We start from the raw sequence: 25,254 nt of genomic DNA on the forward strand, positions 1-25,254 counted from the left end.
GGGTGAAAAGTGAGCCTCTCCCAAGGCAGGTACACTTGGACACACAACCAAGTACTGAAGTGCTTGGCATCAGCTCTTGAATCCAAGAGAATAATTACCAATGCCTTGCCCCTTAGAACATGAAGAACAGTTCTGAAAACATCATTTGTCCGAGAATGGGAACTGGGACAGAGAAAGCTCCCGCCAACAACGAGAACTGGACAATTGGAAGCCACCCAGGACTGGGAAATGCGGGCTGATATATGCCAATGTCTTACAGTCCCGTCAGAAATAGCCACTACCACCTTGAGACTAGACTTGGTGCTCTGGTCCAACTCTCTGCACACTGTCTACTTTGGAGAGCTGACAGTACCCCGGGAGGATGCTGACGATGAAGCAAATGAGAGGAAGAGGCTGTGGTATGCTGAGATGGCAGCTGATGCAGAACAGCAAGGCTGGAGTATGATGGTTTGTCCTGTGGAGGTTAGTTGTCGGAGCTTTGTAGCAATACCTACTACTAGGTTGCTGACAGAACTGCGAATATGCGGCTAAGCCCTGTGCCAGACTATCAAGGAAACATCGGGAACTTCAGAATGCTGTAGCCAGTGGATATGGATGAGGAGGAAAGACCTCAGCTGGGCCCCAAAAGGACTGGGGCACACACCCAGCTCTGATCAGCCTGTGGTGGGCCTGCCTCAGCAGAGGGTGTATTGTGAGGAAAAGGCTGAAACACCCGATGACGCTGAGGTACACAACTGATGATGTGTCCCAAATAACATCCACTGGTGGTGGACAAATCGATAAAATATTAATGATGAAAAGTGCCTACTTGAAAACCCCCAATGACGGACTGACTCAGTTCCTATCACTGCTCGTTTCTTTAGTTAAGTGTAGAGGGCCTTCCTCAGACACAAGGGATTCATAACATCACGTCTTCTGTATTCAATAGGTTTCAGTCAACTGTAAAAAAACAAAAAAAACAAAAAACATCTCAGTATCAGCATGTAGATGATGTTTGTCAGATACAATCTACAGTACAGTTTGACCTTGTTTCATTCATGAAATCTGTATATCTATCTCTCCATCCTATTTTATCTAATCATGCTGCTGTGTGTTGAAGAATATTTCCCTTAACATTCACTGACACAGCCCAGTCACCTGTCAACCAATCACTGCGGAGGTTTCATTTCATTTCATTTTCATAACATCCAATTGGGGTCAAACATTTCTTATTAAAAGTTAATCTCAGCAAGTTGTGCAAATCGGTTTTAAGAGGAAACTCTTAGTTAGGAACTCTGGTAAGACTTTCTATGACTCTGCTGCTCATGTCTATAATGCGTTACAAGCTTATAATGCATCATAATATGCTTATAGTATTGTATAATTTTAATTATATTATTATTATTATTGTTCATAATTATTTATAATGATAATATCTAAAATGCATTATAGACATGAGCGTCATAGAAAGTGTTACTGGAACTTTTAGTGACACTTAGGAGGACTCCTAGTGGTAAGATAAGATACTTTGTGAATACAGCCCCTGAAGTGGTAGACACTACCCACACTGTGGGCAGACCATTCAGGGGCTGGAACCAGACTACAATAGTAGTGTTTGTGTGAATGAATTTATCAAAGATATAAGTCAAGTGGTGAGAAAAAACTGATGTATTCACAGGGAAGTCATGTCCCTACAATATGGAGTACAAAGAGTGTGGGAGCCCATGTTCTGATACCTGCTCCAACCCTGAAGCTAGCCACACCTGTGACAACCACTGTATCGATGGATGCTTCTGCCCTGCAGGTACGGCAGAGTGACACACACACACACACACAAACACACACACACACACACACACACACAACCCCAATACAGTATTACTGTGATTTCGTTCAGGCACGGTGCTGGATGATTTAAAAGGAAAGGGTTGTGTTCCACTGAGCGAGTGCTCCTGCAACTACAACAGCAAGATCTATGGGCCAGGAGAGTCCTACACCAGTAACTGCAAAAACTGGTAAGATATATATTTCGTCTGTCTGCATGTTAAAGGAACACTCCACATTATGGGAATGTGTTTGTTTGCTTGAAAAATCATTCAGATGAAATGATCAATTTCTATATTGTCAGTCTGTGTCCTGTACAAATATACAGTATATCCAAGAATGGGCTCCGCCTAGTTTATAAATAAAACTGTCTTGGAGATAGTTGCAAATTATTAAATCAGCTATCTGCTGAGAATCAATTAAGATCCAGATGTGTGTGTTGACAGTGTGTGTGAGGGTGGCCAGTGGAATTGCACAGAAGAGAACTGTCCAGGAACCTGTTCTGTGGAGGGAGGAGCCCACGTCAACACTTTTGATGGGAAAATCTACACCTTCCATGGAGACTGCTCCTACGTTCTGGCTAAGGTCATAAACATCATCATTACTGCTTATATACCACACACCGCTCTGCTAAGATAACACTGGCACAACACTGTAGATGTATGTATGTCTCTCTAAACCTCAGTTTATTTAAATATCAAAAAAAGCAAAATCGAATACAAGATGCAAATGTAACCAAACTTTGCACTGGAAGTTGGTATCACTTCCAAACTGACTGACAGTTATTTTAATAACTTGCTAATATTAGACAACTAAATCTTCACGTTACAATATAAGCTATAATACAAATTAGTATTGGTTAAAAATAATCAGTTAATCATGTTCTCTGATGCTGTCAGTGTTTTGTTATATTAACAATAATCAGTTCGTCAAAAAAAAAATCCTCTAATTGAGGGATACAGAGTTAGCACACAATATTAATATCTGACCTTTTTTTCAGCAGTGGTTTTAAACATTGCAACAACAAAAAAATCAATCAATAATAAAAAAAAATCATAGTTCCCTAATATTACCTGCCATTCTTCTGATCCCAATCCCCTTCCAGCCTCACAGGAAGTGCATTAACAGTCCTACACAACAAACAAGCTCTCCCTGTCAATAGGATGGAACTGCAAAGTAAATAATGTAGTGTAAAAAAAGAGGACACACATATTAGATTAACATTTAGATCAGGATTAGAGGTAGATTAAAAAACAAGAAGACAGGAAATTAATCTGGAAATTGAATGGAAACTCGATCTGCTGTTGTTTCAGTTTGACAGTTAGCAAGCAGCACTGTTTGATTAGTTTTATGTTTGTATGTTTAGGACTGCAGTGGAGCCTCGTTTGTGGTACAGGGAGAACTGGGGCAGTGTGGACTGACTGATAGTGAGACCTGCCTAAAGTCTGTTACCTTGGGTTTGTCTGGAGGGGCTAATGTGAGTATGATACACACACACACACACACACACACACACACACACACAATGGCATGAATAGATTCGTAGATTGCTGAACATGTTTTTCCTATATTCCAACCAGCCATTGATTTCTATTATTTCAGCAGTTAATATAATATTTCAGTCTACAAACATGATTGAGTTAGGTAATCCATCACAGAGAATATCAGTTACGTTTTTTTTATTCTATATTTATATCCACTCTTAATCAAAGTTGCACTGTTCCATGGTAGTGCTATAAAAGCATATTTTAGTGTAATTTAATCATTACACCATGAGTGAACATGCACTCAGAATGTAAAGATTTCAGTAATAACATCTTGTCTCCTTTCAATATAGGTGATTACCATCCAGCCAAATGGCAAGGTTTTTGTGAATGGCATCTATGCTCAGTTACCCTTTTCAGCTGGTGAGTGTATAGTATGTGCATGTGCAAAACATGTATACTGTCTGTGGCCACATTATAACCTACAGTATATTTTTCTATTTAATGTATACCAAAAACAGTTTAGCTGAATGACTGAGGACTCATTTCATTTGTTGTCAGGCTTCTCAGTTCCTAAATATTTGATTGCAATGCCCAAACTATTATATCTGACCTCTACCTACAATATCTACAACCTATCTACCATATCAACGTTTAAATACTATCCTAAAGGTGCAATATGTGACATTTAGACAGACAGCTCACAAAACTCAGATCAAACTGTCACAGTACATTAAGGGCCAAAATAGTCCCTCCTTGGCTCTGTGCACTGTGGCCTTGATGCCAGGGTGGCCCTAGTGGAGTTGCTGCAGGTAGTATTATTGGAGAAAGTGAGGAATGATAAATCGCTGACAGTCCATTGTCCATTGTTGTGATCTCATTCCTCATTGCATAGTAGGGTTTGACACTATTTGGGAGTCGTTTTCACAAGCCAGGCCAGGTTTTTGAGACAATGTTGGACAAGCTCCTGAATTTGGGGTCAGTGAGTGTCTCCTGTCTGAGCTTTCCTCCAAGTAGAGAGCATGTACACAGTCATTACCATTACCCCAACACTTGTCAGGGATGAGCTTCAGGTTATTGGGTTGAATCCTGTCCAGGACTTTGTGGAGACACACATCATGCACCTGCATGGATTTGCCCCAGAGCAGGATATCATCCACTATGATCTTGCACAGTAATCCTGCAAAAAGCTATTCCATGCATCACTGGAAAACTTCACTCCCTGTAGAAATACCATAAGGCATGTGAGGGAAGCAGTAATGGTCACCTGGAGTTATGAAGGTAGTGAGTCTTGATGACTGCTCATTGAGGGAAAACTGCCAACACCCACATTTTGCATTCAGAATACTAAACACCTTGGCTTCAGACATATCCGCAATGACCTGCTCCACAGTTGTCATTGGATGGTGGGGCCTGAGGAATGCTTTGTTAAGGTGCACTGAGTCTATGCAGAGCCTAACTTTTCCATCTTTCTTGCTGGCTGCCACCATGTTTGAGACCCATTCAGTGGCTTCCACAACAAGCGTGATGACTCTTAGTTTAGTCATTCTATCAAGTTCTGCTACTACTTTGTCCATAGCATAGCAAGCAGCACCTGCCTGGGAACATATATGGCGGAGGGCACAAATTCATCAATCCACATGTGATAGAGCACTGGGAGCTTGCCTATGCTGTCATAGTCAAACAGGTCTTTGTATTTGCTGAACTCTGGAGTTCCCTGTTGGAAGCTGTGTACCTTGGGAGCAATGCTTACCAGACCCAGTTTGTTGCTGTCTTCAAAGCCCAAGAGTGGCTTCACATTGAGGTCCACTACCTGGAACTTGAGCCACCTGACAATCACCGGTTCATTGTAGCCTTTGACATGATGTTATATTTCATTTCAGAATCTATTTTGACTCTCAGTTCTTTCTGGGTGGAGGTGGAGAAGAGTGTGGTGAAAAGTTCATCCTTCTGTGGTGGAGCCTATAAACTCTCACAGTCTGATGGTGCCTGTACTAGACCTCCTCTCTGTGTACTTGAAAATTTGCTGGCAGAAAATGGTTTAGATCTACAGCACCTAGAGAAGTGGTTTAATTTCCTACAGGTATTGCAGTGTTTATTGAAGGCAGGGCACTTGCCTCTGTCAGATGTGTGTTTTCCACTACAATTTGAATAAGGGCCTTCCTGTGTGCCTCCTTCTGGGGCCTCCTTCTATAGCTCCTTGCTGCCCCGTTCCAACTGCTCATGTAACATGCAGAGCTCTATGGCAGAGTGCAACATCAGGTCTTTCTGTTTAAGAAGCTGCGAGTACAGGGCATTGCTATGGATTAGCTTTAAGGTAAATCTGGTGCAGTACATCAAATGTTAACATTTATGGTTAACACTGTACATGGTCCCAATAAATACAATACAATACAATACCACACACCAATCGATCCCTGATCAGTTTGTCAGTTAGACTGCTGAAGTTACATCTTTTGGCCAGCAGTCTTAATGTAAAAACATATTAATTCTGTGTGTAGTGTCCCCCACTTTTTGTTTCATGGTGTTGAATGTGTGTTGGTCCATTGTTACATTTTTTAATAGGAGACATATGGTATCAAACTTTTGTATCAGTACCTCTGGATCCTCTTTGTCCTTGTCATCTCCAAACATGAAGATTTCGTATTTATCCAAAGCTTCAGAGCCAGCAAAGTTGAGGAAGGTGTAAGCCTGAACTTTTTTGAGGTAGCAGAAAGTCCAACCATGCAGTACACCCACCATTCCTTCTTAAACTCCAATTCTCTTAAAATCCAATTGTCTGCCACATTTTAGTCAAAAACCAGTGAGTCCAAGCTCCATTCTGACACCATGTAGACATGTAATAAATCCACCTAGCACTCTTGAACTTACTCGCTGCTCTTTTTATTAGCTTCATGTTAATTAACACGTTTTGGCTAGCAACAACAACCCAAGCGCCATTCTGACACCATGTAGACATGTAATAAATCCACCTAGTACTCTGTTGAACTTACTCGCTGCAGAGCCAACATCCTTTCATTTGTCTGTGGCCTGATTTGGATGACAGCATGCAGAAAATGATAGATTTCAATTTTAATATGCTTTCACTGTGAACTTTTTTCTTCGACTATCCAGATGGGCAGACTAATAGTATTCCACTCTGCCCCCTCCCCTTCCCTCCTCCCTGCTACCCCCTTAACAACTCTCATCTCCATCTTTTCTCTCAACCTCTAGCTGGGATCTCTGCCCTCAAAGCGTCCACTTTCTACCTTCTGGTCCAGACATCTGTTGGTGTTCTGTTGGAGGTGCAGCTCCAGCCAGTCATGCAGCTTTACATGACAGTGACCAGTGACTACCAGGCCAAGACCTGTGGTATGAACCCTGAATGATCTGTAGCTGGTCTCAGACTGAAAACATCCCACAAACAGTGAATATGCAAACAGTGAATAAAACATGGAAATAAGAGGTTCTGTAAATAAACACAAGCAACTACTCCAGGCATAGTCTGGGACACAGGCAAAGTCAATATTATAACTAACATAAACAGTATATAAAATAGCATCAAACATATCCATTGGAGTGAGAAAGAAGAAATACTGAGACAAAAAAAGTCAAATATTCCCATTTTTGAAAAGGGAGATTCTGCAAATTGTATGAGTGTTTAAAAAAACTAGAAGGGACTTTGACATAAATACAGCTTATACAACAATATGTTACTAACTGGTTGCCTTAATGTCTTAATGTAGTATTTCTTTGCTCAATGAGGCAAGAGCGATTTATTCATTGTTTGAAGTGGAAATATCAAGCTATACCTTCACCAAACAGGTGTGTGTAATCATTACATTAATCTTCCATGCTTCCCTGCATTTTCAAATCATATACAGTAGAAGACTCACTTGTCCACATATATGAAACTTTGATGAAATTTAAAAAAACTGTAGAAAGTTTGATTGATAGACTTCATAATTTGACTTTTCTGTAATGAATAACAGAATCTTCTGAGAGGCTGCAAAAACCTAGCACATACAGCTAATTTATTTTAAATTCAGACAACAGTATAGTGCCACAATGTGGATCACTTCCCCCATATTGAATATATATTCAGTATTATATATAATATTATTTTTTGCAAAATGTTCTGCTGTGGTGTGCCTTTTTCTTTATCTGTTTTGGTTTTAGTACAAAAGAAATTTGTGTAGTGAGAATACCCATAGAATCAATCAAATTTGCCTCTACAATGAATGCTTATGTATTGCCACCAACATGATGGTGTCTGCCTGCAGGTCTGTGTGGGAACTTCAACAGTAACCAGGCTGATGACTTTCTTAAGCTCAGTGGTGTTCCAGATGCCACAGCAGCTGGTTTTGTCAATAGCTGGAAGACACATGCTGGCTGTCCTGATGTTAAGAGCAACTTTGAGAACCCCTGCAGTCTTAGTCTGGATAATGGTGGGTCAGACTCATTTAGATTCTCTTTTACCACTGTGAATTCTTCAGAATGACTGATGTTAATCCTTGTGCTTCAATAACAGAGAAGTATGCCCAGCACTGGTGTTCCATGTTGAGTGACCCTCAAGGAGTGTTCGCCTCCTGCCACTCAGAGATCAACCCTGACATTTACAAAGAGGTAAGTCTCACAGCTATACACAGCTGTAAACTTTACATATTTCTGTGGATTGTACTTGGACCAGTCTCCAGACCTGGGATATGACCTCACACTGCTGTTTTTTTTTTTTTTTTTTTTTTAAATTCTGTCTCCTCTCAGAACTGCATGTATGACAGCTGTAACTGTGAGAAAAGTGAGGACTGCATGTGTGCTGCAGTCTCTTCGTATGTCCATGCCTGTGCAGCTGCAGGGATCCATATCAGTGGCTGGAGGAAGACTATCTGTGGTGAGTAGTGAGGAAAGGTGAAACAGTACAATTTTACGAGGATTCTCTTCTTGGAATTGGTAGAAGAGGCTTGAAGATTGAGTGTCCTCACACATATCCAAGTCAGTTTGGCCAAGCATTAGATAAATCCTTCACATATTTTTTTGACATAAAAGCCAACTGTTTCAATTAGAAATAGTTGGTTTCTTGCAGTTTGTTCTATTCTATCACACTATGATTATAAAGGATCACGTTTTATCCTAAATTACTACAAATTAACTATACTTTATCCTTTTTTATTTTGAGCCATTCCCGTCTTTCTAATTTTGTGGAGTAAGAAAATCACCTTGAGGGTCATGAAACTTGCTTGATTGATAGAAATACAGAATAACTCTGCACAGCAATAGTTACAATCATCAAGGATTTTTTTTAACACCTTCATTTATTCAGGGAAGCCTCTCTTTTGCACTTACACCATTTCACACATTCACACCTGGAAGCGGTCCAGTACAACTACAGTCTGACCTGCTGGCCACTGTGCAGCTCCACTGGAGCAGTTGGGGTTAAGGGCCTTGCTCAAGGGCACCTCAGTGATGATAATGATGGAGGGGCAAGCACTGCTTTTTCACTTTTCACTTTTCCTGCTCAGATTCCTCCTGTTATTCCAAGGATTGAACCAGTGATTGAATCCGGTCACAAGCTTGCTTCTCTAACCTTTAGGCCATAACTAGATCACAATAACTGTTTTTTGTAAAATTAACTAAAACCAGTAGCTGCATTCACTTAGGAAAAACAACCTAAAACACTACAACATAACTACAAACAGATTTAACTATAATTTAAGATGCAAGCAACAATGATCAGGCCCTCGCACATTTGTTCATGCTGGGGTGCGATGCAGTCAAAGGACTGTTATTGCAGGCATGCAGATGTGTTCAGGACCGGGCTCTTATCAGACATTGCATGAAGGAGTTAAATATCACTTCCTGTGTCCACTAGGTGGCACTAGACAACACCCACAACTTATATATCATGTTGCTGTATATCAACTGTAGACGACACTGTGTAAATTTCATGTGACTCAGATGATGTTTGTCATATAAGGCTGACATCCTGTTGTCAGTAGGTATGACTATGACTCAATATTGACATGTAGATGCGTTCAGGCTGGGACCTTTATCAAGCATGAGAAATTTTGTGCAGGTTGGACAGTGCACATTCAAGTTACAACAACTTCATGTTTCATGGTGAAACATCAACCTTTGCCGCGTCACCACGGCAAGGGCGTTCAGTGTAAACTCAAGATTTTGATTACCTTTCATTGCAAAAGTCTTTAGATGACATTGACCAAATTTGAAGTTGGTTGGGTTAAATCTCTAGGAGGAGTTCGTTAAAATACAATGTCTGAAAATGGCAAAAAGTGCGCAAAAAACGCAAGTAAATTCAAAATGGCTGACTTCAAGTTGGACTGAGGGTATGGCTTCAAGAGGCTTTTTTGTGTCTGGACATGATACATGTGCCTACCAAATTTCATTCATCAACCTCAAATTTAAAGGTGTTTGCTTTTAATTTAAATTTTCTAGGGAGTGCCCTCGATTTATTTTGCCATACCCAAGCTGAAAACCCATATCAGACAACTTAATAGCACCCTTCTGATGTGTGTGCCAAGTTTTGTGAGTTTTCAAGCATCCGTAGCCCATAAAAAACAGCTTCCTGTTTCATGGCAAATAATACGTCGCCATGGCACCAGCTTTTTATGAAAACTCAAAAGCTTAACCGTTTAGCATCATCAATGTATTACAACTTAGCTGACCAAATTTTAGGTGGATATGGTTAACCTGCCAGGAGTAGTTAGTAAAAGTATGTGGCCTATAACTTCCTGTTGTCAGTAGGTGGCGCTATTACTATAGTACAATATTGTCCTGTACATGTCTTCAGACCAGGACTCTTATCAAACATGTGAAATTTAGGAAAGATCTGACCATGTGGAGTTGAGTTGCAACAATTTGTTTTGCAATGGCAAAACATTGAAATTTGCCGCATCGCCATGGCAACTGAGTTCAATGAAAAGTCACAAGTTTCACAATATAGCATTATCAAGGTCTTAAGGCTTTTCTGACCAAATTTGAAGTGGATGTGTTCAACCTGCTAGGCACAGGTCATAAAAGTATGGCACCTGTAACTTCCTGTTTCCAGTAGGTGGCGCTACAACTGTGACTCAATATTGACACATGATGTGTTCAAGCAGGGACTCTTATCAAGCATGAGAAATTTGGGGCAGATTGGATGATGTATGTTTAAGTTATAACAACTTCCTTTTTCATGGCAAAACATCAAAGTTTGCTGCATTGCAACGGTAATAGCATTCAATGAAAACTCAAGGTTTTGATAACTTTTCATTGCAAAGGTCTTTAGATGACATTGACCAAATTCAAAGTCGGTCAGGTTAAATCTCTAGGAGGAGTTTGTTAAAACACAACACCTGCAAATAGCAAAATCTGTGCAAAAATTGCAAATTAAATTCAAAACGGTGACTTCCTGTTAGATTTAGGGTATGGCTCCAAGAGCATTTTTTGTGCGTCTGGCCATGATACATGTTCCTACCAAATTTCGTTCATGTATGTCAATTTGGAAGGAGGGGCTTCAAATTTGAATTTTTCTAGGGGGTGCCCTTAGGCCCTTTTGCCATGCCCATGGCCTAGTCCCATAAAATATGAAATTTTTCACAACTTCTGACATATGTGCAAAGTTTTGTAAATTTTCAAGCACGTTTAGCCGCTCAAAAAAGCGTTTCTTATGGAAGAATAATAATAGAGAATAATAATTCCCTCAATTACAAGAAGGCCTTCACACCATTCGGTGGGCGGGCCCTAATAATAACAAAAATTCCTCCAGTTACAAGAGGGCCTTCACACCGCTAAATGCTTGGGCCTAATAATGTGGCAAATTGGCTAAATTGTGCAAAAACACTGGCATGGGTCTTTATATATCTTCCTGTGCCATTATTGCAATGCAACAGTGTCAGTTTTTCCTCTGCTTCCTGTGGTCTGATCTCCTTAGGAAAGTATTCCAGTTCCTGCCCCAGTAACATGGTGTACTCCTACAACATCACATCCAGCAGTCGAACCTGCCGCTGCATCAGCACTACAGATCTCAGTTGTCACTTCTCCTTCCCGCCCATCGACGGCTGTATCTGTGCAGAGGGAAGCTACCTAGACGACTCTGGGAACTGTGTCCCATCTCAGGCTTGTCCCTGTCATGACAAAGGCACAGTGGTGCCTCCTGGACAAGTTGTCAACAAGGATGGGCTCATGTGGTATGAAAATGATATATTGTATAAGTTTGTTATTGTGTTATTGCATGTGATTTGTATGTGATTTGGTTGGTTGAAATGAGAGTACCATACCTCATATCTTAGAGTTAAAGCCCCAAGCCATAAAATTCTTCAGCAGTAAAATGCTAAATATATTCATATACTGTATATAATTAAAGATACAGAATTTTATATGAAAGGGCATTTTGTCTTTTTTAAGTGATCATAAATAAAAGTACTGGCTTGTAGTTGTTGTGTTCAAAGACCTGCCAATCAATTTGAGAGTAACAGTTGACAGGCAGGTTTTGAATTTTGGCTATTTTTGTATACATTTGGACTACAGATTGGGCACAAATCTTGAAACTGTGTGATATAGTGTTATCTATGTATATTAATATATTTCTTTTTTTTTCTACTAGCACTTGTAAGGAGGGCAAACTAAGCTGCATTGGAGAGTTCATTATACAGCCATGTAAGTTACATAACAGAATCACCTGATAAGTGGCAGTCTAAAAGTGGTAAATTCCTTACAGTACCTTGTATAAGGCAGAGAATGTTCTTACGGTATTCACCAGCTGTATTTATTTACGGGGAAACAGTGTCTATGTATGCTGTGAACTAGGAAAGAGTAGGTCTTAATAGATTTGAGTTACATTTCCAGATGTAACAGACTTACAATAATCTCTAGTATGAAGCTGAATCTGTCAGATTTAGAACCTTGGACAGTTGTTGGTATCCTTCATAGCTAAAATAGTTGGTTGCATTGTTTGGAGGTTGAATATAATACTAAACAAGATTTTGTTTGTGTTCAATGGAAAGGTGTTCATTTGTTTTTTTATAAGAGTGAGATGTTCAGATAGATATTTGGGATGAAAATTCGTAAAAATGAAAATGATGAGCCTTAGACATTAAATAGTTTTATGATTTGGTTTTAGAATACAGACAAAACTTAAATTCACTTGCCAGTGTTTCAGCATTAGCCTCCAAACACTAGAGAGTTTCCTGTTGCCAGGGGGCGATTTTTACCACAGTTTACAGTTGACAGGGTCCCCTGGAGGCTTAGAGTATGCTGCTGGTATCCCAGGAATAGAAAGTGAAGAGAAGACAGAAAAACAAAGGAGCTGCTGAGTCTCCTGCATCATTTAAATGTAATATTACTCATTTAAATCACAGAATGTTTGTTTTGCAAACCGTACGTTTCACTAAATCTCTGGCTGTGTATTTGATTCTTAGGGCTCGTTTTCAAGCTGTATGGATGTATAATTGTCATAATCAATATCTTAAAAAAATCAGTTTTCCAAGCTCCATTAATTCAGGCATAAAAATGTCTTTTTGGTACAATAAATCTGGGCAACAATGATGATGATGAGTGACAAAGATTAATTTAAAAGACATATTAAAGTTATTTCAATCATGCCTTTTCTCAGCAGCCTGTGCTCCTCCCATGGAGTTCTTGAACTGCTCTGCTAATGGTCCAGCTGCAAAAGGAATTGAGTGTGAAAAGAGCTGCAACACATTAGACATGGCTTGTGTGAGTCACCTTTTCCCAACACAAAGAAACATTTACATAAAAATACATATTATTAGTTAATATCTTGAATAGATAAGTGGGTAATCTGAGGTAAAGCAAAACATGATTTGGTAAACCTCAGCAGAAATTACATATACATCTATGGATTGTATGTTTGATATTTTCTCCAGGTGAGCATAGAGTGTGTCTCTGGCTGTATGTGTCCATCTGGGATGGTATCTGATGGTAAAGGAGGCTGTATCAAGCCAGAGGCCTGTTCCTGTGTTCACAACGGCATCTCCTACCAGCCTGGAGAGACTACCAAGGTGGACTGCAACACCTGGTAGGTGAATCACAAGAGGAATGAAATGTTGTAAAGCTAGAAAGATACACCTTAATTCTTTTGGCAACACCTCAGTCTGTGATTGAAATGTACAAACAAAAAGTCACGTCATTTATTATAAGCCTGATGCCTAATGGTGATCTAATCTTTATTTGTTTGCAGCACTTGTAAAGACAGGAAATGGCAGTGCACTACCAACCAGTGTGATGGAACCTGCTCTGTATATGGTGATGGACACTATATGACTTTTGATCAGAAACGCTTCACCTTTGATGGCAGCTGTGAATACATTCTCACTCAGGTGAGTGAAATGAATGAAATGAAAGCACACAAAATCAGTTGAACAGAGTGATGGAACTGATGTTCATTTTTTCACATTTCACCTTCATTTTTTGACTGAGGTGAGCATATGTTATGATTGATGATGGACTCAACATGCCGTGTGACATATTCAAGAATGAGCCATCTCAGACAATGTCAGTGAGCGATTAAAAATACTAAAACTTAATTACAACTGTAACCCTGCCCTACAAAATGCTTTTGGTATTCTGCATATGTCATACTTTTCAAAGTCCTTGCTTATTTCTTGTATCAATGAGTTGTTGCATGGAGGTAGAGACAAACATATATGCAATATACACTCCAACATCCTGAATACATATTCATTCAACATTATTATCTACATTTATTTAATGTTATGATTGGCCAGTAATCAGTAATCTACGCATCTATTGATGCAATTGTGTTTGTGTGTGTGTGTGTGCGTGTGTGTGTGTGTGTCCTTCCTCAGGACTATTGTGGCAGTGCTGAGAGTAATGGAACCTTCAGAGTGATCACTGAGAATGTTCCATGTGGAACCACAGGAACCACTTGCTCCAAGACCATCAAGGTTTTCCTGGATGTAAGCAGTCAATATAAAACCTTTTCAATAGCAACTGCTTTGTCTGTTTCAATATCAACTGCTTACACAGAGATGACATTCAAGATAGATTCATAGCCCTTTCTTGATGTAAGATTTTTGTAAACTCCAATGTAACTTTATTGATATGTTGATATTTTGAGAGACAAGATTTTTTTTTGTAAATTAAAATGAACTGATATGACATATCTGGACTTGCTTTAGATTATTGAAGATGTTTTGCTAATGGCTTTTTAAAACTTTTACAAAAATCTTTCATTTACATTTCCAAAAGGGATTTTAAAAAATCTTTCCTCTCAACTTATCTCATCATTTATACAAAAAACTGATTTTATTAAATAAACTCAATAAATTAATGAAGAGAAAAACAAATTAATGCCCACAGGATTTACACCATAATGTAACTGTAATGGTGATAAAGGTTGAGATGGCAGTCTGATTTCCCTTTTGATTTTTTCTTGTTGTGGTCAGTAATCCTGCAGCCAAACTTGATCCTTTGCACCCACATTGAATCAAACACAAAATTCTCCCAGTTTTACAAGTTTATGTTGGCTTTTGCTATTTGCATGCATTATGAAGATCCCATATGAGTTCATAAAAGGATATAATGCAATGCAATAGAAATGCATACTATGTAATTTGTCTAATTGTATGTTGAATGTGTTTTGCAGACTGGAAGAAATGGATTACTTAGGACTTAGTATACTTACAAATGCCACATTGCAGCCTAAAATAGATGACTTAGGGTGGTGTTGGTGGAATACAAAAGAACTAGAGGGGCCCATCATAGCTGCAAAAAACAATTGATTAAATGACAATCACAATGATTTAATGGCTTCAGAATTTTCAGTCAGAAATTTTGGCTTTGGAGTCAAACATATCATAAGTAAACAGTAAATGCAACATATTACATATATATATGTATATATATGTATATGTATATACCCAATCAATCAAACAATAAACAATTTGTTCTTATGTTTAGAGTACAGAACTGATTCTAACAGAGGGAAGCTACCAGCTGCTTTCAAAAGGAAATGAAGAAATAGTTCCATTCCGCTACAGCACTATGGGCATCTACTTGGTAATTGAAGCCAACAACGGCCTCATTCTCATTTGGGACAGGAAGACCAGCTTGTTCATCAAGCTCAGTCCAAAATATAAGGTAAACCTGCAATGTGAAGGAACATTTCAGTTTTAATGAGACTTTAAATGATTTGTTCAAACAAAAAAAGACAAACTTTGTTTTGATATTTGAGTCGAACAGCATAATATAAGGTGCTCTGTTTTTCAGGGTCGGGTGTGCGGGCTGTGTGGCAACTATGACAACAATGCGAATAATGACTTCACTACAAGGTGCCATGCTGTGGTGGTCAATCCTCTCGTGTTTGGGAATAGCTGGAAGGATTCACCAAGCTGCCCTGACACTCAGAGCATCACAGGCCCCTGCACAGCCAACCCATTTAGATACTCGTGGGCCCAGAAAAAGTGTAGCATCATACAGAGTGATGTCTTCTCTGCCTGCCACTCCACGGTAGGTTGTCGTTGAAGTCAAATTTGTTGTTGAAGTTTTTCCTTCTGTTTTTACCTTGCAAGCAGCAAGGCCTAATGATGGTGATGTTTGTCAGTTTGGCAGTTGCTCCATCTGTCCTTCAAACAGAATAAGATGTGACAATATCTGCAAAAATGGACATCCATGGTCCAAAGAGAATGAATTGTAATTATTTTAGTGACCCCTTAGTTTATATTCAGCACCACTGTCAAGTTAAAGTTTTACCCTTATCTAATCCATGTAAAGCTGTTTCAAAGAAGAATCCCAAGATTACCATGTAATATTTTGGTGAACCCCTGAACGTTCCTTTAGTGGCACCATGTCATATCTCCCTCTTGTATGAAAAAAACCCATCCAAATCTATTTCAGGCCATTTTAGACTAAGCTTTTATGAGCTTGTGCTTTCAGGCCAAAAGATCAACTTTGGCATCACATAAACTAATAGGCAGACTGACACGATATTTCCAGCACATACTGAATTCCAAAACAGGCAGAAACATAAACAGCAGATGTGCACACGATTCTGCTTATACATTAGGTGTCTTCATACTTAAAAGTACAGAAGTATTATCAAAATTGACTCAATCAATTTCAAATGTTTTTAAAATCAATCAAAAATATCAAAATAAAAATTACTCATTATGCAGCAGAATGGCCCTTTCTGAGTGTTAAATTGTTACGTATTACAGTATATATTTGGTATATTATTTGGTCATTATAGCTGTTAAATTTCAATGTTGTAGCTAGTTGAGGTGGAGTTGAACTGTTTTATACACCGTTGGGTATTTCAATCTTTAATAATGTATCGTAATTAGTATCTGTAACTGTTGATGTTGATCAGTTTATTGGAGTAAAAAGTACAATATTTGCCTCTGAGATGTAGTTTTGTTGTGGGATTTCTCTTTCATGCAGCTTTAACTCATAATCTTCAAACACTTGTCTGTAGGTGGATCCTGCTCCATACTATGAAGCATGTGTGTTTGACTCCTGTGCTTGTGACACTGGTGGAGACTGCGAGTGTTTCTGCACTGCTGTGGCGGCTTATGCTGAATCCTGTAATCAAGCTGGCATCTGTGTACAATGGAGAACCCCAAAGATCTGCCGTGAGTAAATGTTCCTTGTTGCAAAACTACAATCAGCGTACAGTTGATACAGTTGGTCTGAGGTAAACTCAGGTTAATGGGAAAGGAAAGAAAGAGAGGGGCTGTAGTAGTAACCCTCAAAGTAGGGTGGTTGGTTGTAGTATAGAGAAGAATGTGAGATGAGTCTAAGACTTTCATGAACCATATCTGAGAAATACATGTGTGTATGTGCTGTGTCTAGCAGGTACCTATTTAGAGTAGGGATGTGCAGAGAGCCCAGTATATGTATTTGTATCTGTATTTGTTGTGTTTGTATTCGATTAAAAGTGGAAAGAGGCTTAAAAAGGCCTGTTTTTTATTACACTTTCAATTTTAGAAAATTAAAGTGTTACAATAAGTGTTCAATAATAAACTACCTTACGAAGGAGGTCCCCACACCAGGTCTCAAACTGGAGTCTCCCAGATCATAGACGACTGGGCTGACTACTGAGCTAAAACTTTACTCATCGCCTCATTGCAGACAGACCTCTACCTATTTATACACCAATAACACAGAGACAGCACATTGTGTAACGTGTAGGGAAGAACTTCAAAGGCAATTAATGCTTTGCACTTTTCATTTATTGCCTATTTTTTACAATCTAACTTTCTGGAAAGGAGAAAGGGAACAACTGGTTATGGAGAGTCCCTTGGGAGCACTCGTGTGTGTCGGCTTTATCTCTGGAGAACACCCCAAAGTCCAGGAGTAATGTCCAAATTAGGAAACGTGCTTCATGTAGCAAGTGGATATGACTCCTCTCATTGAGACCTGCTGATAGATGTAACAGCGGAGTAGACGAGAGAGACTGAGCTAGTGATGTAACCGACCGACAAATCATTTTTAAAATATTTGTACAAAATAAATATTCGTAAAAAACCCACTATTTGTGCTTTGCCGAATAACGTATTTGTATTCAGACACACCCCTGGTTTATAGCTCTGGGATGTGTTCAGTTGCCATTCATATACATACAGCAGAGTGTGGATCATATTTCATCAATTGCAAAGCTCCTTTTTCCTTGTTATGCTCTAGCCCAGCCTCTATCCCCATTTCGCTACACACCAGGGTGAGGCCCAAAGCACACATAAGGTCCCAGCCTAACAAGTTTACTGGACAGCAACTTGACAATAGGAATGAGTGTTTAAAATTTCCAATCACTTCATCATGAACTCTGGCACCATATATCTTTCTTTTATTGAATTCCCTGTTTCCCCTATTGTTCTTAATGTTCTACTGCTCATTTTTGAAGTTGGGATCAAATCTGATGCTTTAACAACAGACTCTGCTGCCCCTGAGTCTACCAAAAAGGTTACTCCTTGGGCTGAAACTTGAAATGTGTGTGTGGGCATGACCCTGTATGCTGTATGTGCAAGCATAGAATATTTGATATTTTCTGTATTCTGTTGTTCTTTCTCTTCTAAATATATGTTGGCATTCTGAACTAATTGCTGAGGGTTTTGTGTTTGTGTATCTGTCCTGAGTGTTCTTACTGTCATGTTGTTCATCTGGACCCCAACCTGTTTCCAGCTCTGTGCACTGTCAATCAGCTGTCATCTCGTCCTTGTGTTTCTTTGGCCAGTCCTTAGCCCAGTGGTCACTGGCACTGCAGTTGAAACATCCATCAGAGTGACCTTTGCCTTTGCCTTGGCCTCAGCCAATCACTCATCCTTTACCACGACTCCTTCCTCTGGTCCTAGGTTTAATTTTTTTCCCTCATTTGTTTTCTCGAGTTTACTGCTATGGGCGGTTCTCTAGCCTGCACATGCCCTAGTAAGCCATTGCCTATATAGAACCCCTTTTACTATTTCTCTTTTCTGTTTTTTTCTCATAACCAAATAACAATAAACAGAAAAATGCTATTTTGCAATTCTAAGAATCACAGAGGAAATTTTCCAGAAATATTTTTCTCAATTGGAGTGATCATTCATACCCTTTCTTCCTTCGCTCTCAACCATCAGCATTTGTCCCCCTTCTCACCCTTTCTTCGTAGGGGAGGTCAAGGGAATCCTCAGAGGTTTTATTTTTCTGACTATGCAAAGCTTTTGTCTGTCAGCATTGAGTTTGCCACTGGTCCACGTTCAGCATCCTGCCTGACAACACCAAAATTGTGGTGGCAATTTCTGTAATAAAGACTCACAAAACAGAAGACGTCTTTCTGAGTTTTATGCTCACACTTGCAGACAACACTGAAGACAGTTCTAATAAGCACAGTAATGTCACAGAATTATGAACAGTAAGTGATTGCTTACTGATAGCCTTTGATCAGATGTCATTATCTGTATGAGATATCCAGGCACAGATCACATTTTAATACCAGGTAGAGAGGAGTTTAACTTTAATGTTTAATTATTCTCGCCAACCTTTTAAACAAGAACCTGTAGTGTTAGTTTATTCTCTAATACCATGTCATATTTATATATACTGATATATGTAGACATTAATGTCCTTTAGGAACAAACAAGAAAAATATCTGATGCATTAGCGTTAAGGACAGACTTAATTTTTTTTAAACATATCTTAAGCATGTCTACCCGGGTCCACACACCATTGCCAGTCAGCAGTTGTCCTTAAGACACTCTGGGCTGTAGTTGGGCTAAATGTTAGACCATGCACACTTTCCTACACTGTCTGTGTTTCCTGCTGACAAATATGGCCTTTCTCAAGGTAATTTTCATCATTATTGTACTGCTCTGGTTTTTGGCCAGGGTACCATGTGCAACCACAGGTCTAAAGTCATCAGTATTCTCACTAAATATTCCAGTCTGGAATGTGCCTGTACTAAATAAGTTTTATTATCTTTCCCAGCTCTCTTCTGTGATTATTACAATCCCCCTGGTGAATGTGAGTGGCACTATGTGCCATGTGGATTTCCTTGTATGAAAACCTGCAGGAACCCCTCAGGCATCTGCTCTACACAGATACCTCCTCTAGAAGGTAAAATATAATGTTTTTGTAGCTTGGTCTGATTTGCTAATCAAATTTGATTGAAGATTTAAGATTGAAAACAATAATAATTCTAATAATTATTAATTCAAATGATTTCAACACTGTCAACAATTATTAAACAATCCATTTCTGGCACCGTATGAACAACAATTTGGTTTTCAATCAGGTTGTTATCCAAAATGTCCTCCTGCTGAGCCATACTTCGATGAAGATGCAATGACATGTGTTTCAAAAGACCACTGTGGCTGCTACAATAAAGAGGGGACACACTTCAATAATGGTGACAAAGTGCCAACAACTGAAAACTGTCACACATGGTAGGTCTTGATTTAATGTGTCAATCAAGGTAATATAACTCTGCTGGTTCTGTCAATCTGACAATATTTCATGTCCTCTCTTGAAGTACATGCAGTTCAATGACCATCGAATGTCGCTATGATGCCCAAGGTATGAAAAAATTTGGAGAGATTGAGGGTTGTAAAATACATACTTATATTAGGTTGATATGTTAATAATACATCCTCTCTCTTTACAGCCTGTACTTGCACATATAATGGAAACAAATATCCCCCTGGCAATACCATCTATAACACAACAGATGGACATGGTAACTGCATCACAGCAGTGTGTGGGAATGACGGTACCATTGACAAGGAATCATACCCGTGCCCAGTACCCACACTAACAACATCTATGTCCATTGCAACCACTACTACAGCAAGCCACTCTTCAACCACGTTTGTTTTTACATCAATCACACCAGGTATGCACAAGACTATTTTGGAACATGAAGATATATTCAACTAATGTAAGGTATATGATATATGATATATATATTTCGACTATGACATTATACAGTTTCTTAACCAACGCCTGAATTATGTGTGTCCACAGAGCTAGTCACAGTCACAGTCACGAGAAAATCTACTCCTGAAACACCTTCAATCTCAACTGCAAAACCCCCAGTAAAACCTACAACAACAGAAAGTGTTACTGAAACATCTTGTCAGGAAACGTTCTGCTACTGGTCACGGTGGATAAGTTCAGACTACCCTGAATATGGTCCTGGACGTGGAGACAATGAAACCATAAAACACATTATCCAGAGAGGATATAACATCTGTGACAATCCAGTGGCAGTGGTGTGTCAAGCTGTGCACTATCCAGGTGTTCCACTAGACGAACTGGGACAAACAGTAACATGTAATAACCAAGGACTTCTGTGTAAGAACAGCTTACAAAACCCCCCCATGTGTTACAATTATGAAATAAAGGTTAAGTGTTGCAAGGCAATACAGTGCAGGAAAACGCCAAAACCTACTACAATTACGTTCACAACCATACCAACTACACCACAATCTTCTCATACTAGTACCACAAGTGAATTGCCAACTAAAACTCAGACACCTACAACAACTACTCCACCCACTACACCTTCTTCCACAACTCAGAAAAGCACAACTCAGACGACTACATCAACTCCTACAACCAATACGCCTTTTACTACAACTGAAACAACTACAACTCAGAAATCTACAACAACTATTCCACCCACTAAAGCTTCCACCACTACTGAGACAACAGACACAACTCAGAAACCTACAACTACTACAACCTCAACACCCACTACCACAACTGAAACAACTACAACTCAGACACCTACAACAACTACTCCACCCACTACACCTTCTACCACATCTGAGACAACAAGTACAACTCAGGCACCTACAACAACCACTACTGCCACTACACCTTCTACCGTAACTGAGACAACAACTACTACTAGGCTACCTACAACAACTCTTTGCCCAGGGGGACATGATATGACGTGTGGCTGGTCAGAATGGATAAATCTTGGCAAACCCACGCCGGGCCCTAATGGTGGAGAAAATGAAACCATCCAGAATATAATCTCTGCTGGTTATCATGTTTGTTCAACTCCAGAAGAGGTCCAGTGTAGAGCTGTTCTTTACCCAAGTCTTCCCTTGTCAGAGGTGGGACAAGCTGTGACATGCAATAAAGATGTAGGTCTCATATGCAACAACAAACAACAAGGGCTACAGCAGGGGTGTTTCGACTACGAGATTAAATTTAAATGCTGTAGGTGTCCAACACCATCAACTGCCCCTACAAATATTCCAACTTCAACACCTTCAACTACCACATACGTAGCACCTTCCAGCACAACTGAAACAATTACAACTCAGAAACCTACAACTACTACAACCTCAACACCCACTACCACAACTGAAACAACTACAACTCAGACACCTACAACTACAACAACCACTACACCCTCTACAGCCACTGAAACAACTACAACTCAGACACCTACAACAACTACTCCACCCACTACACCTTCTACCACATCTGAGACAACAAGTACAACTCAGGCACCTACAACAACCACTACTGCCACTACACCTTCTACCGTAACTGAGACAACAACTACTACTAGGCTACCTACAACAACTCTTTGCCCAGGGGGACATGATATGACGTGTGGCTGGTCAGAATGGATAAATCTTGGCAAACCCACGCCGGGCCCTAATGGTGGAGAAAATGAAACCATCCAGAATATAATCTCTGCTGGTTATCATGTTTGTTCAACTCCAGAAGAGGTCCAGTGTAGAGCTGTTCTTTACCCAAGTCTTCCCTTGTCAGAGGTGGGACAAGCTGTGACATGCAATAAAGATGTAGGTCTCATATGCAACAACAAACAACAAGGGCTTCAGCAGGAGTGTTTCGACTACGAGATTAAATTTAAATGCTGTAGGTGTCCAACACCATCAACTGCCCCTACAAATATTCCAACTTCAACACCTTCAACTACCACATACGTAGCACCTTCCAGCACAACTGAAACAATTACAACTCAGAAACCTACAACTACTACAACCTCAACACCCACTACCACAACTGAAACAACTACAACTCAGACACCTACAACTACAACAACCACTACACCCTCTACAGCCACTGAAACAACTACAACTCAGACACCTACAACAACTACTCCACCCACTACACCTTCTACCACATCTGAGACAACAAGTACAACTCAGGCACCTACAACAACCACTACTGCCACTACACCTTCTACCGTAACTGAGACAACAACTACTACTAGGCTACCTACAACAACTCTTTGCCCAGGGGGACATGATATGACGTGTGGCTGGTCAGAATGGATAAATCTTGGCAAACCCACGCCGGGCCCTAATGGTGGAGAAAATGAAACCATCCAGAATATAATCTCTGCTGGTTATCATGTTTGTTCAACTCCAGAAGAGGTCCAGTGTAGAGCTGTTCTTTACCCAAGTCTTCCCTTGTCAGAGGTGGGACAAGCTGTGACATGCAATAAAGATGTAGGTCTCATATGCAACAACAAACAACAAGGGCTTCAGCAGGAGTGTTTCGACTACGAGATTAAATTTAAATGCTGTAGGTGTCCAACACCATCAACTGCCCCTACAAATATTCCAACTTCAACACCTTCAACTACCACATACGTAGCACCTTCCAGCACAACTGAAACAATTACAACTCAGAAACCTACAACTACTACAACCTCAACACCCACTACCACAACTGAAACAACTACAACTCAGACACCTACAACTACAACAACCACTACACCCTCTACAGCCACTGAAACAACTACAACTCAGACACCTACAACAACTACTCCACCCACTACACCTTCTACCACATCTGAGACAACAAGTACAACTCAGGCACCTACAACAACCACTACTGCCACTACACCTTCTACCGTAACTGAGACAAAAACTACTACTAGGCTACCTACAACAACTCTTTGCCCAGGGGGACATGATATGACGTGTGGCTGGTCAGAATGGATAAATCTTGGCAAACCCACGCCGGGCCCTAATGGTGGAGAAAATGAAACCATCCAGAATATAATCTCTGCTGGTTATCATGTTTGTTCAACTCCAGAAGAGGTCCAGTGTAGAGCTGTTCTTTACCCAAGTCTTCCCTTGTCAGAGGTGGGACAAGCTGTGACATGCAATAAAGATGTAGGTCTCATATGCAACAACAAACAACAAGGGCTTCAGCAGGAGTGTTTCGACTACGAGATTAAATTTAAATGCTGTAGGTGTCCAACACCATCAACTGCCCCTACAAATATTCCAACTTCAACACCTTCAACTACCACATACGTAGCACCTTCCAGCACAACTGAAACAATTACAACTCAGAAACCTACAACTACTACAACCTCAACACCCACTACCACAACTGAAACAACTACAACTCAGACACCTACAACAACTACTCCACCCACTACACCTTCTACCACATCTGAGAAGACAAGTACAACTCAGGCACCTACAACAACCACTACTGCCACTACACCTTCTACCATAACTGAGACAACAACTACTACTAGGCTACCTACAACAACTCTTTGCCCAGGGGGACATGATATGACGTGTGGCTGGTCAGAATGGATAAATCTTGGCAATCCTACGCCGGGCCCTAATGGTGGAGAAAATGAAACCATCCAGAATATAATCTCTGCTGGTTATCATGTTTGTTCAACTCCAGAAGAGGTCCAGTGTAGAGCTGTTCTTTACCCAGGTCTTTCCATGTCACAGGTGGGACAAGCTGTGACATGCAATAAAGATGTAGGTCTCATATGCAACAACAAACAACAAGGGCTTCAGCAGGAGTGTTTCGACTATGAGATTAAATTTAAATGCTGTAGGTGTCCAACACCATCAACTGCCCCTACAAATATTCCAACTTCAACACCTTCAACTACCACATACGTAGCACCTTCCAGCACAACTGAAACAATTACAACTCAGAAACCTACAACTACTACAACCTCAACACCCACTACCACAACTGAAACAACTACAACTCAGACACCTACAACTACAACAACCACTTCACCCTCTACAGCCACTGAAACAACTACAACTCAGACACCTACAACAACTACTCCACCCACTACACCTTCTACCACATCTGAGACAACAAGTACAACTCAGGCACCTACAACAACTACTACTGCCACTACACCTTCTACCGTAACTGAGACAACAACTACTACTAGGCTACCTACAACAACTCTTTGCCCAGGGGGACATGATATGACGTGTAGCTGGTCAGAATGGATAAATCTTGGCAAACCCACGCCGGGCCCTAATGGTGGAGAAAATGAAACCATCCAGAATATAATCTCTGCTGGTTATCATGTTTGTTCAACTCCAGAAGAGGTCCAGTGTAGAGCTGTTCTTTACCCAGGTCTTTCCATGTCACAGGTGGGACAAGCTGTGACATGCAATAAAGATGTAGGTCTCATATGCAACAACAAACAACAAGGGCTTCAGCAGGAGTGTTTCGACTACGAGATTAAATTTAAATGCTGTAGGTGTCCAAC

General features: G+C 40.1%; 2 protein-coding genes across 2 annotated transcripts; both read left to right on the forward strand.

The window, feature by feature from the left end:
• Positions 1 to 1,667: 1,667 nt before the first annotated feature.
• LOC122978905 (mucin-5B-like) lies at positions 1,668 to 20,267 on the forward strand. Its single transcript, XM_044346018.1, has 20 exons — positions 1,668 to 1,783; positions 1,877 to 1,994; positions 2,250 to 2,388; positions 3,170 to 3,280; positions 3,641 to 3,710; positions 6,501 to 6,638; positions 7,550 to 7,714; positions 7,798 to 7,892; positions 8,031 to 8,157; positions 11,197 to 11,452; positions 11,869 to 11,921; positions 12,877 to 12,980; positions 13,151 to 13,302; positions 13,465 to 13,603; positions 14,093 to 14,203; positions 15,207 to 15,386; positions 15,516 to 15,755; positions 16,720 to 16,876; positions 19,701 to 19,829; positions 20,008 to 20,267. Exons 1-20 carry the CDS (start codon positions 1,678 to 1,680, stop codon positions 20,160 to 20,162), a joined length of 2,745 nt encoding a protein of 914 aa, XP_044201953.1. The 5' UTR covers positions 1,668 to 1,677; the 3' UTR covers positions 20,163 to 20,267.
• On the forward strand, positions 20,258 to 24,660 carry LOC122986235 (mucin-5AC-like). Its single transcript, XM_044357398.1, has 4 exons — positions 20,258 to 20,288; positions 20,377 to 20,578; positions 21,214 to 23,617; positions 24,574 to 24,660. Exons 1-4 carry the CDS (start codon positions 20,258 to 20,260, stop codon positions 24,658 to 24,660), a joined length of 2,724 nt encoding a protein of 907 aa, XP_044213333.1.
• The last annotated feature ends 594 nt before the right edge of the window (positions 24,661 to 25,254 follow it).

The sequence above is a fragment of the Thunnus albacares genome, chromosome 1 (assembly GCF_914725855.1).
Source record: "Thunnus albacares chromosome 1, fThuAlb1.1, whole genome shotgun sequence".
In the NCBI taxonomy this organism is placed as follows: domain Eukaryota; kingdom Metazoa; phylum Chordata; class Actinopteri; order Scombriformes; family Scombridae; genus Thunnus; species Thunnus albacares.

Excerpts from the sequence above, each read along its gene's own strand:
- LOC122978905 (XM_044346018.1), top strand. The coding sequence starts at position 1,678 with ATGGAGTACAAAGAGTGTGGGAGCCCATGTTCTGATACCTGCTCCAAC. Across the intron at positions 3,711-6,500 it reads TCAGTTACCCTTTTCAGCTG|CTGGGATCTCTGCCCTCAAA; the intron begins GTGAGTGTATAG and ends CTCAACCTCTAG. Across the intron at positions 11,453-11,868 it reads AACAAGGATGGGCTCATGTG|CACTTGTAAGGAGGGCAAAC; the intron begins GTATGAAAATGA and ends TTTTTCTACTAG.
- LOC122986235 (XM_044357398.1), top strand. The coding sequence starts at position 20,258 with ATGACCATCGAATGTCGCTATGATGCCCAAG. Across the intron at positions 20,579-21,213 it reads GCAAGCCACTCTTCAACCAC|TACCACAAGTGAATTGCCAA; the intron begins GTTTGTTTTTAC and ends TTCTCATACTAG. Across the intron at positions 23,618-24,573 it reads CTGCCACTACACCTTCTACC|GTGTCCAACACCATCAACTG; the intron begins GTAACTGAGACA and ends TAAATGCTGTAG.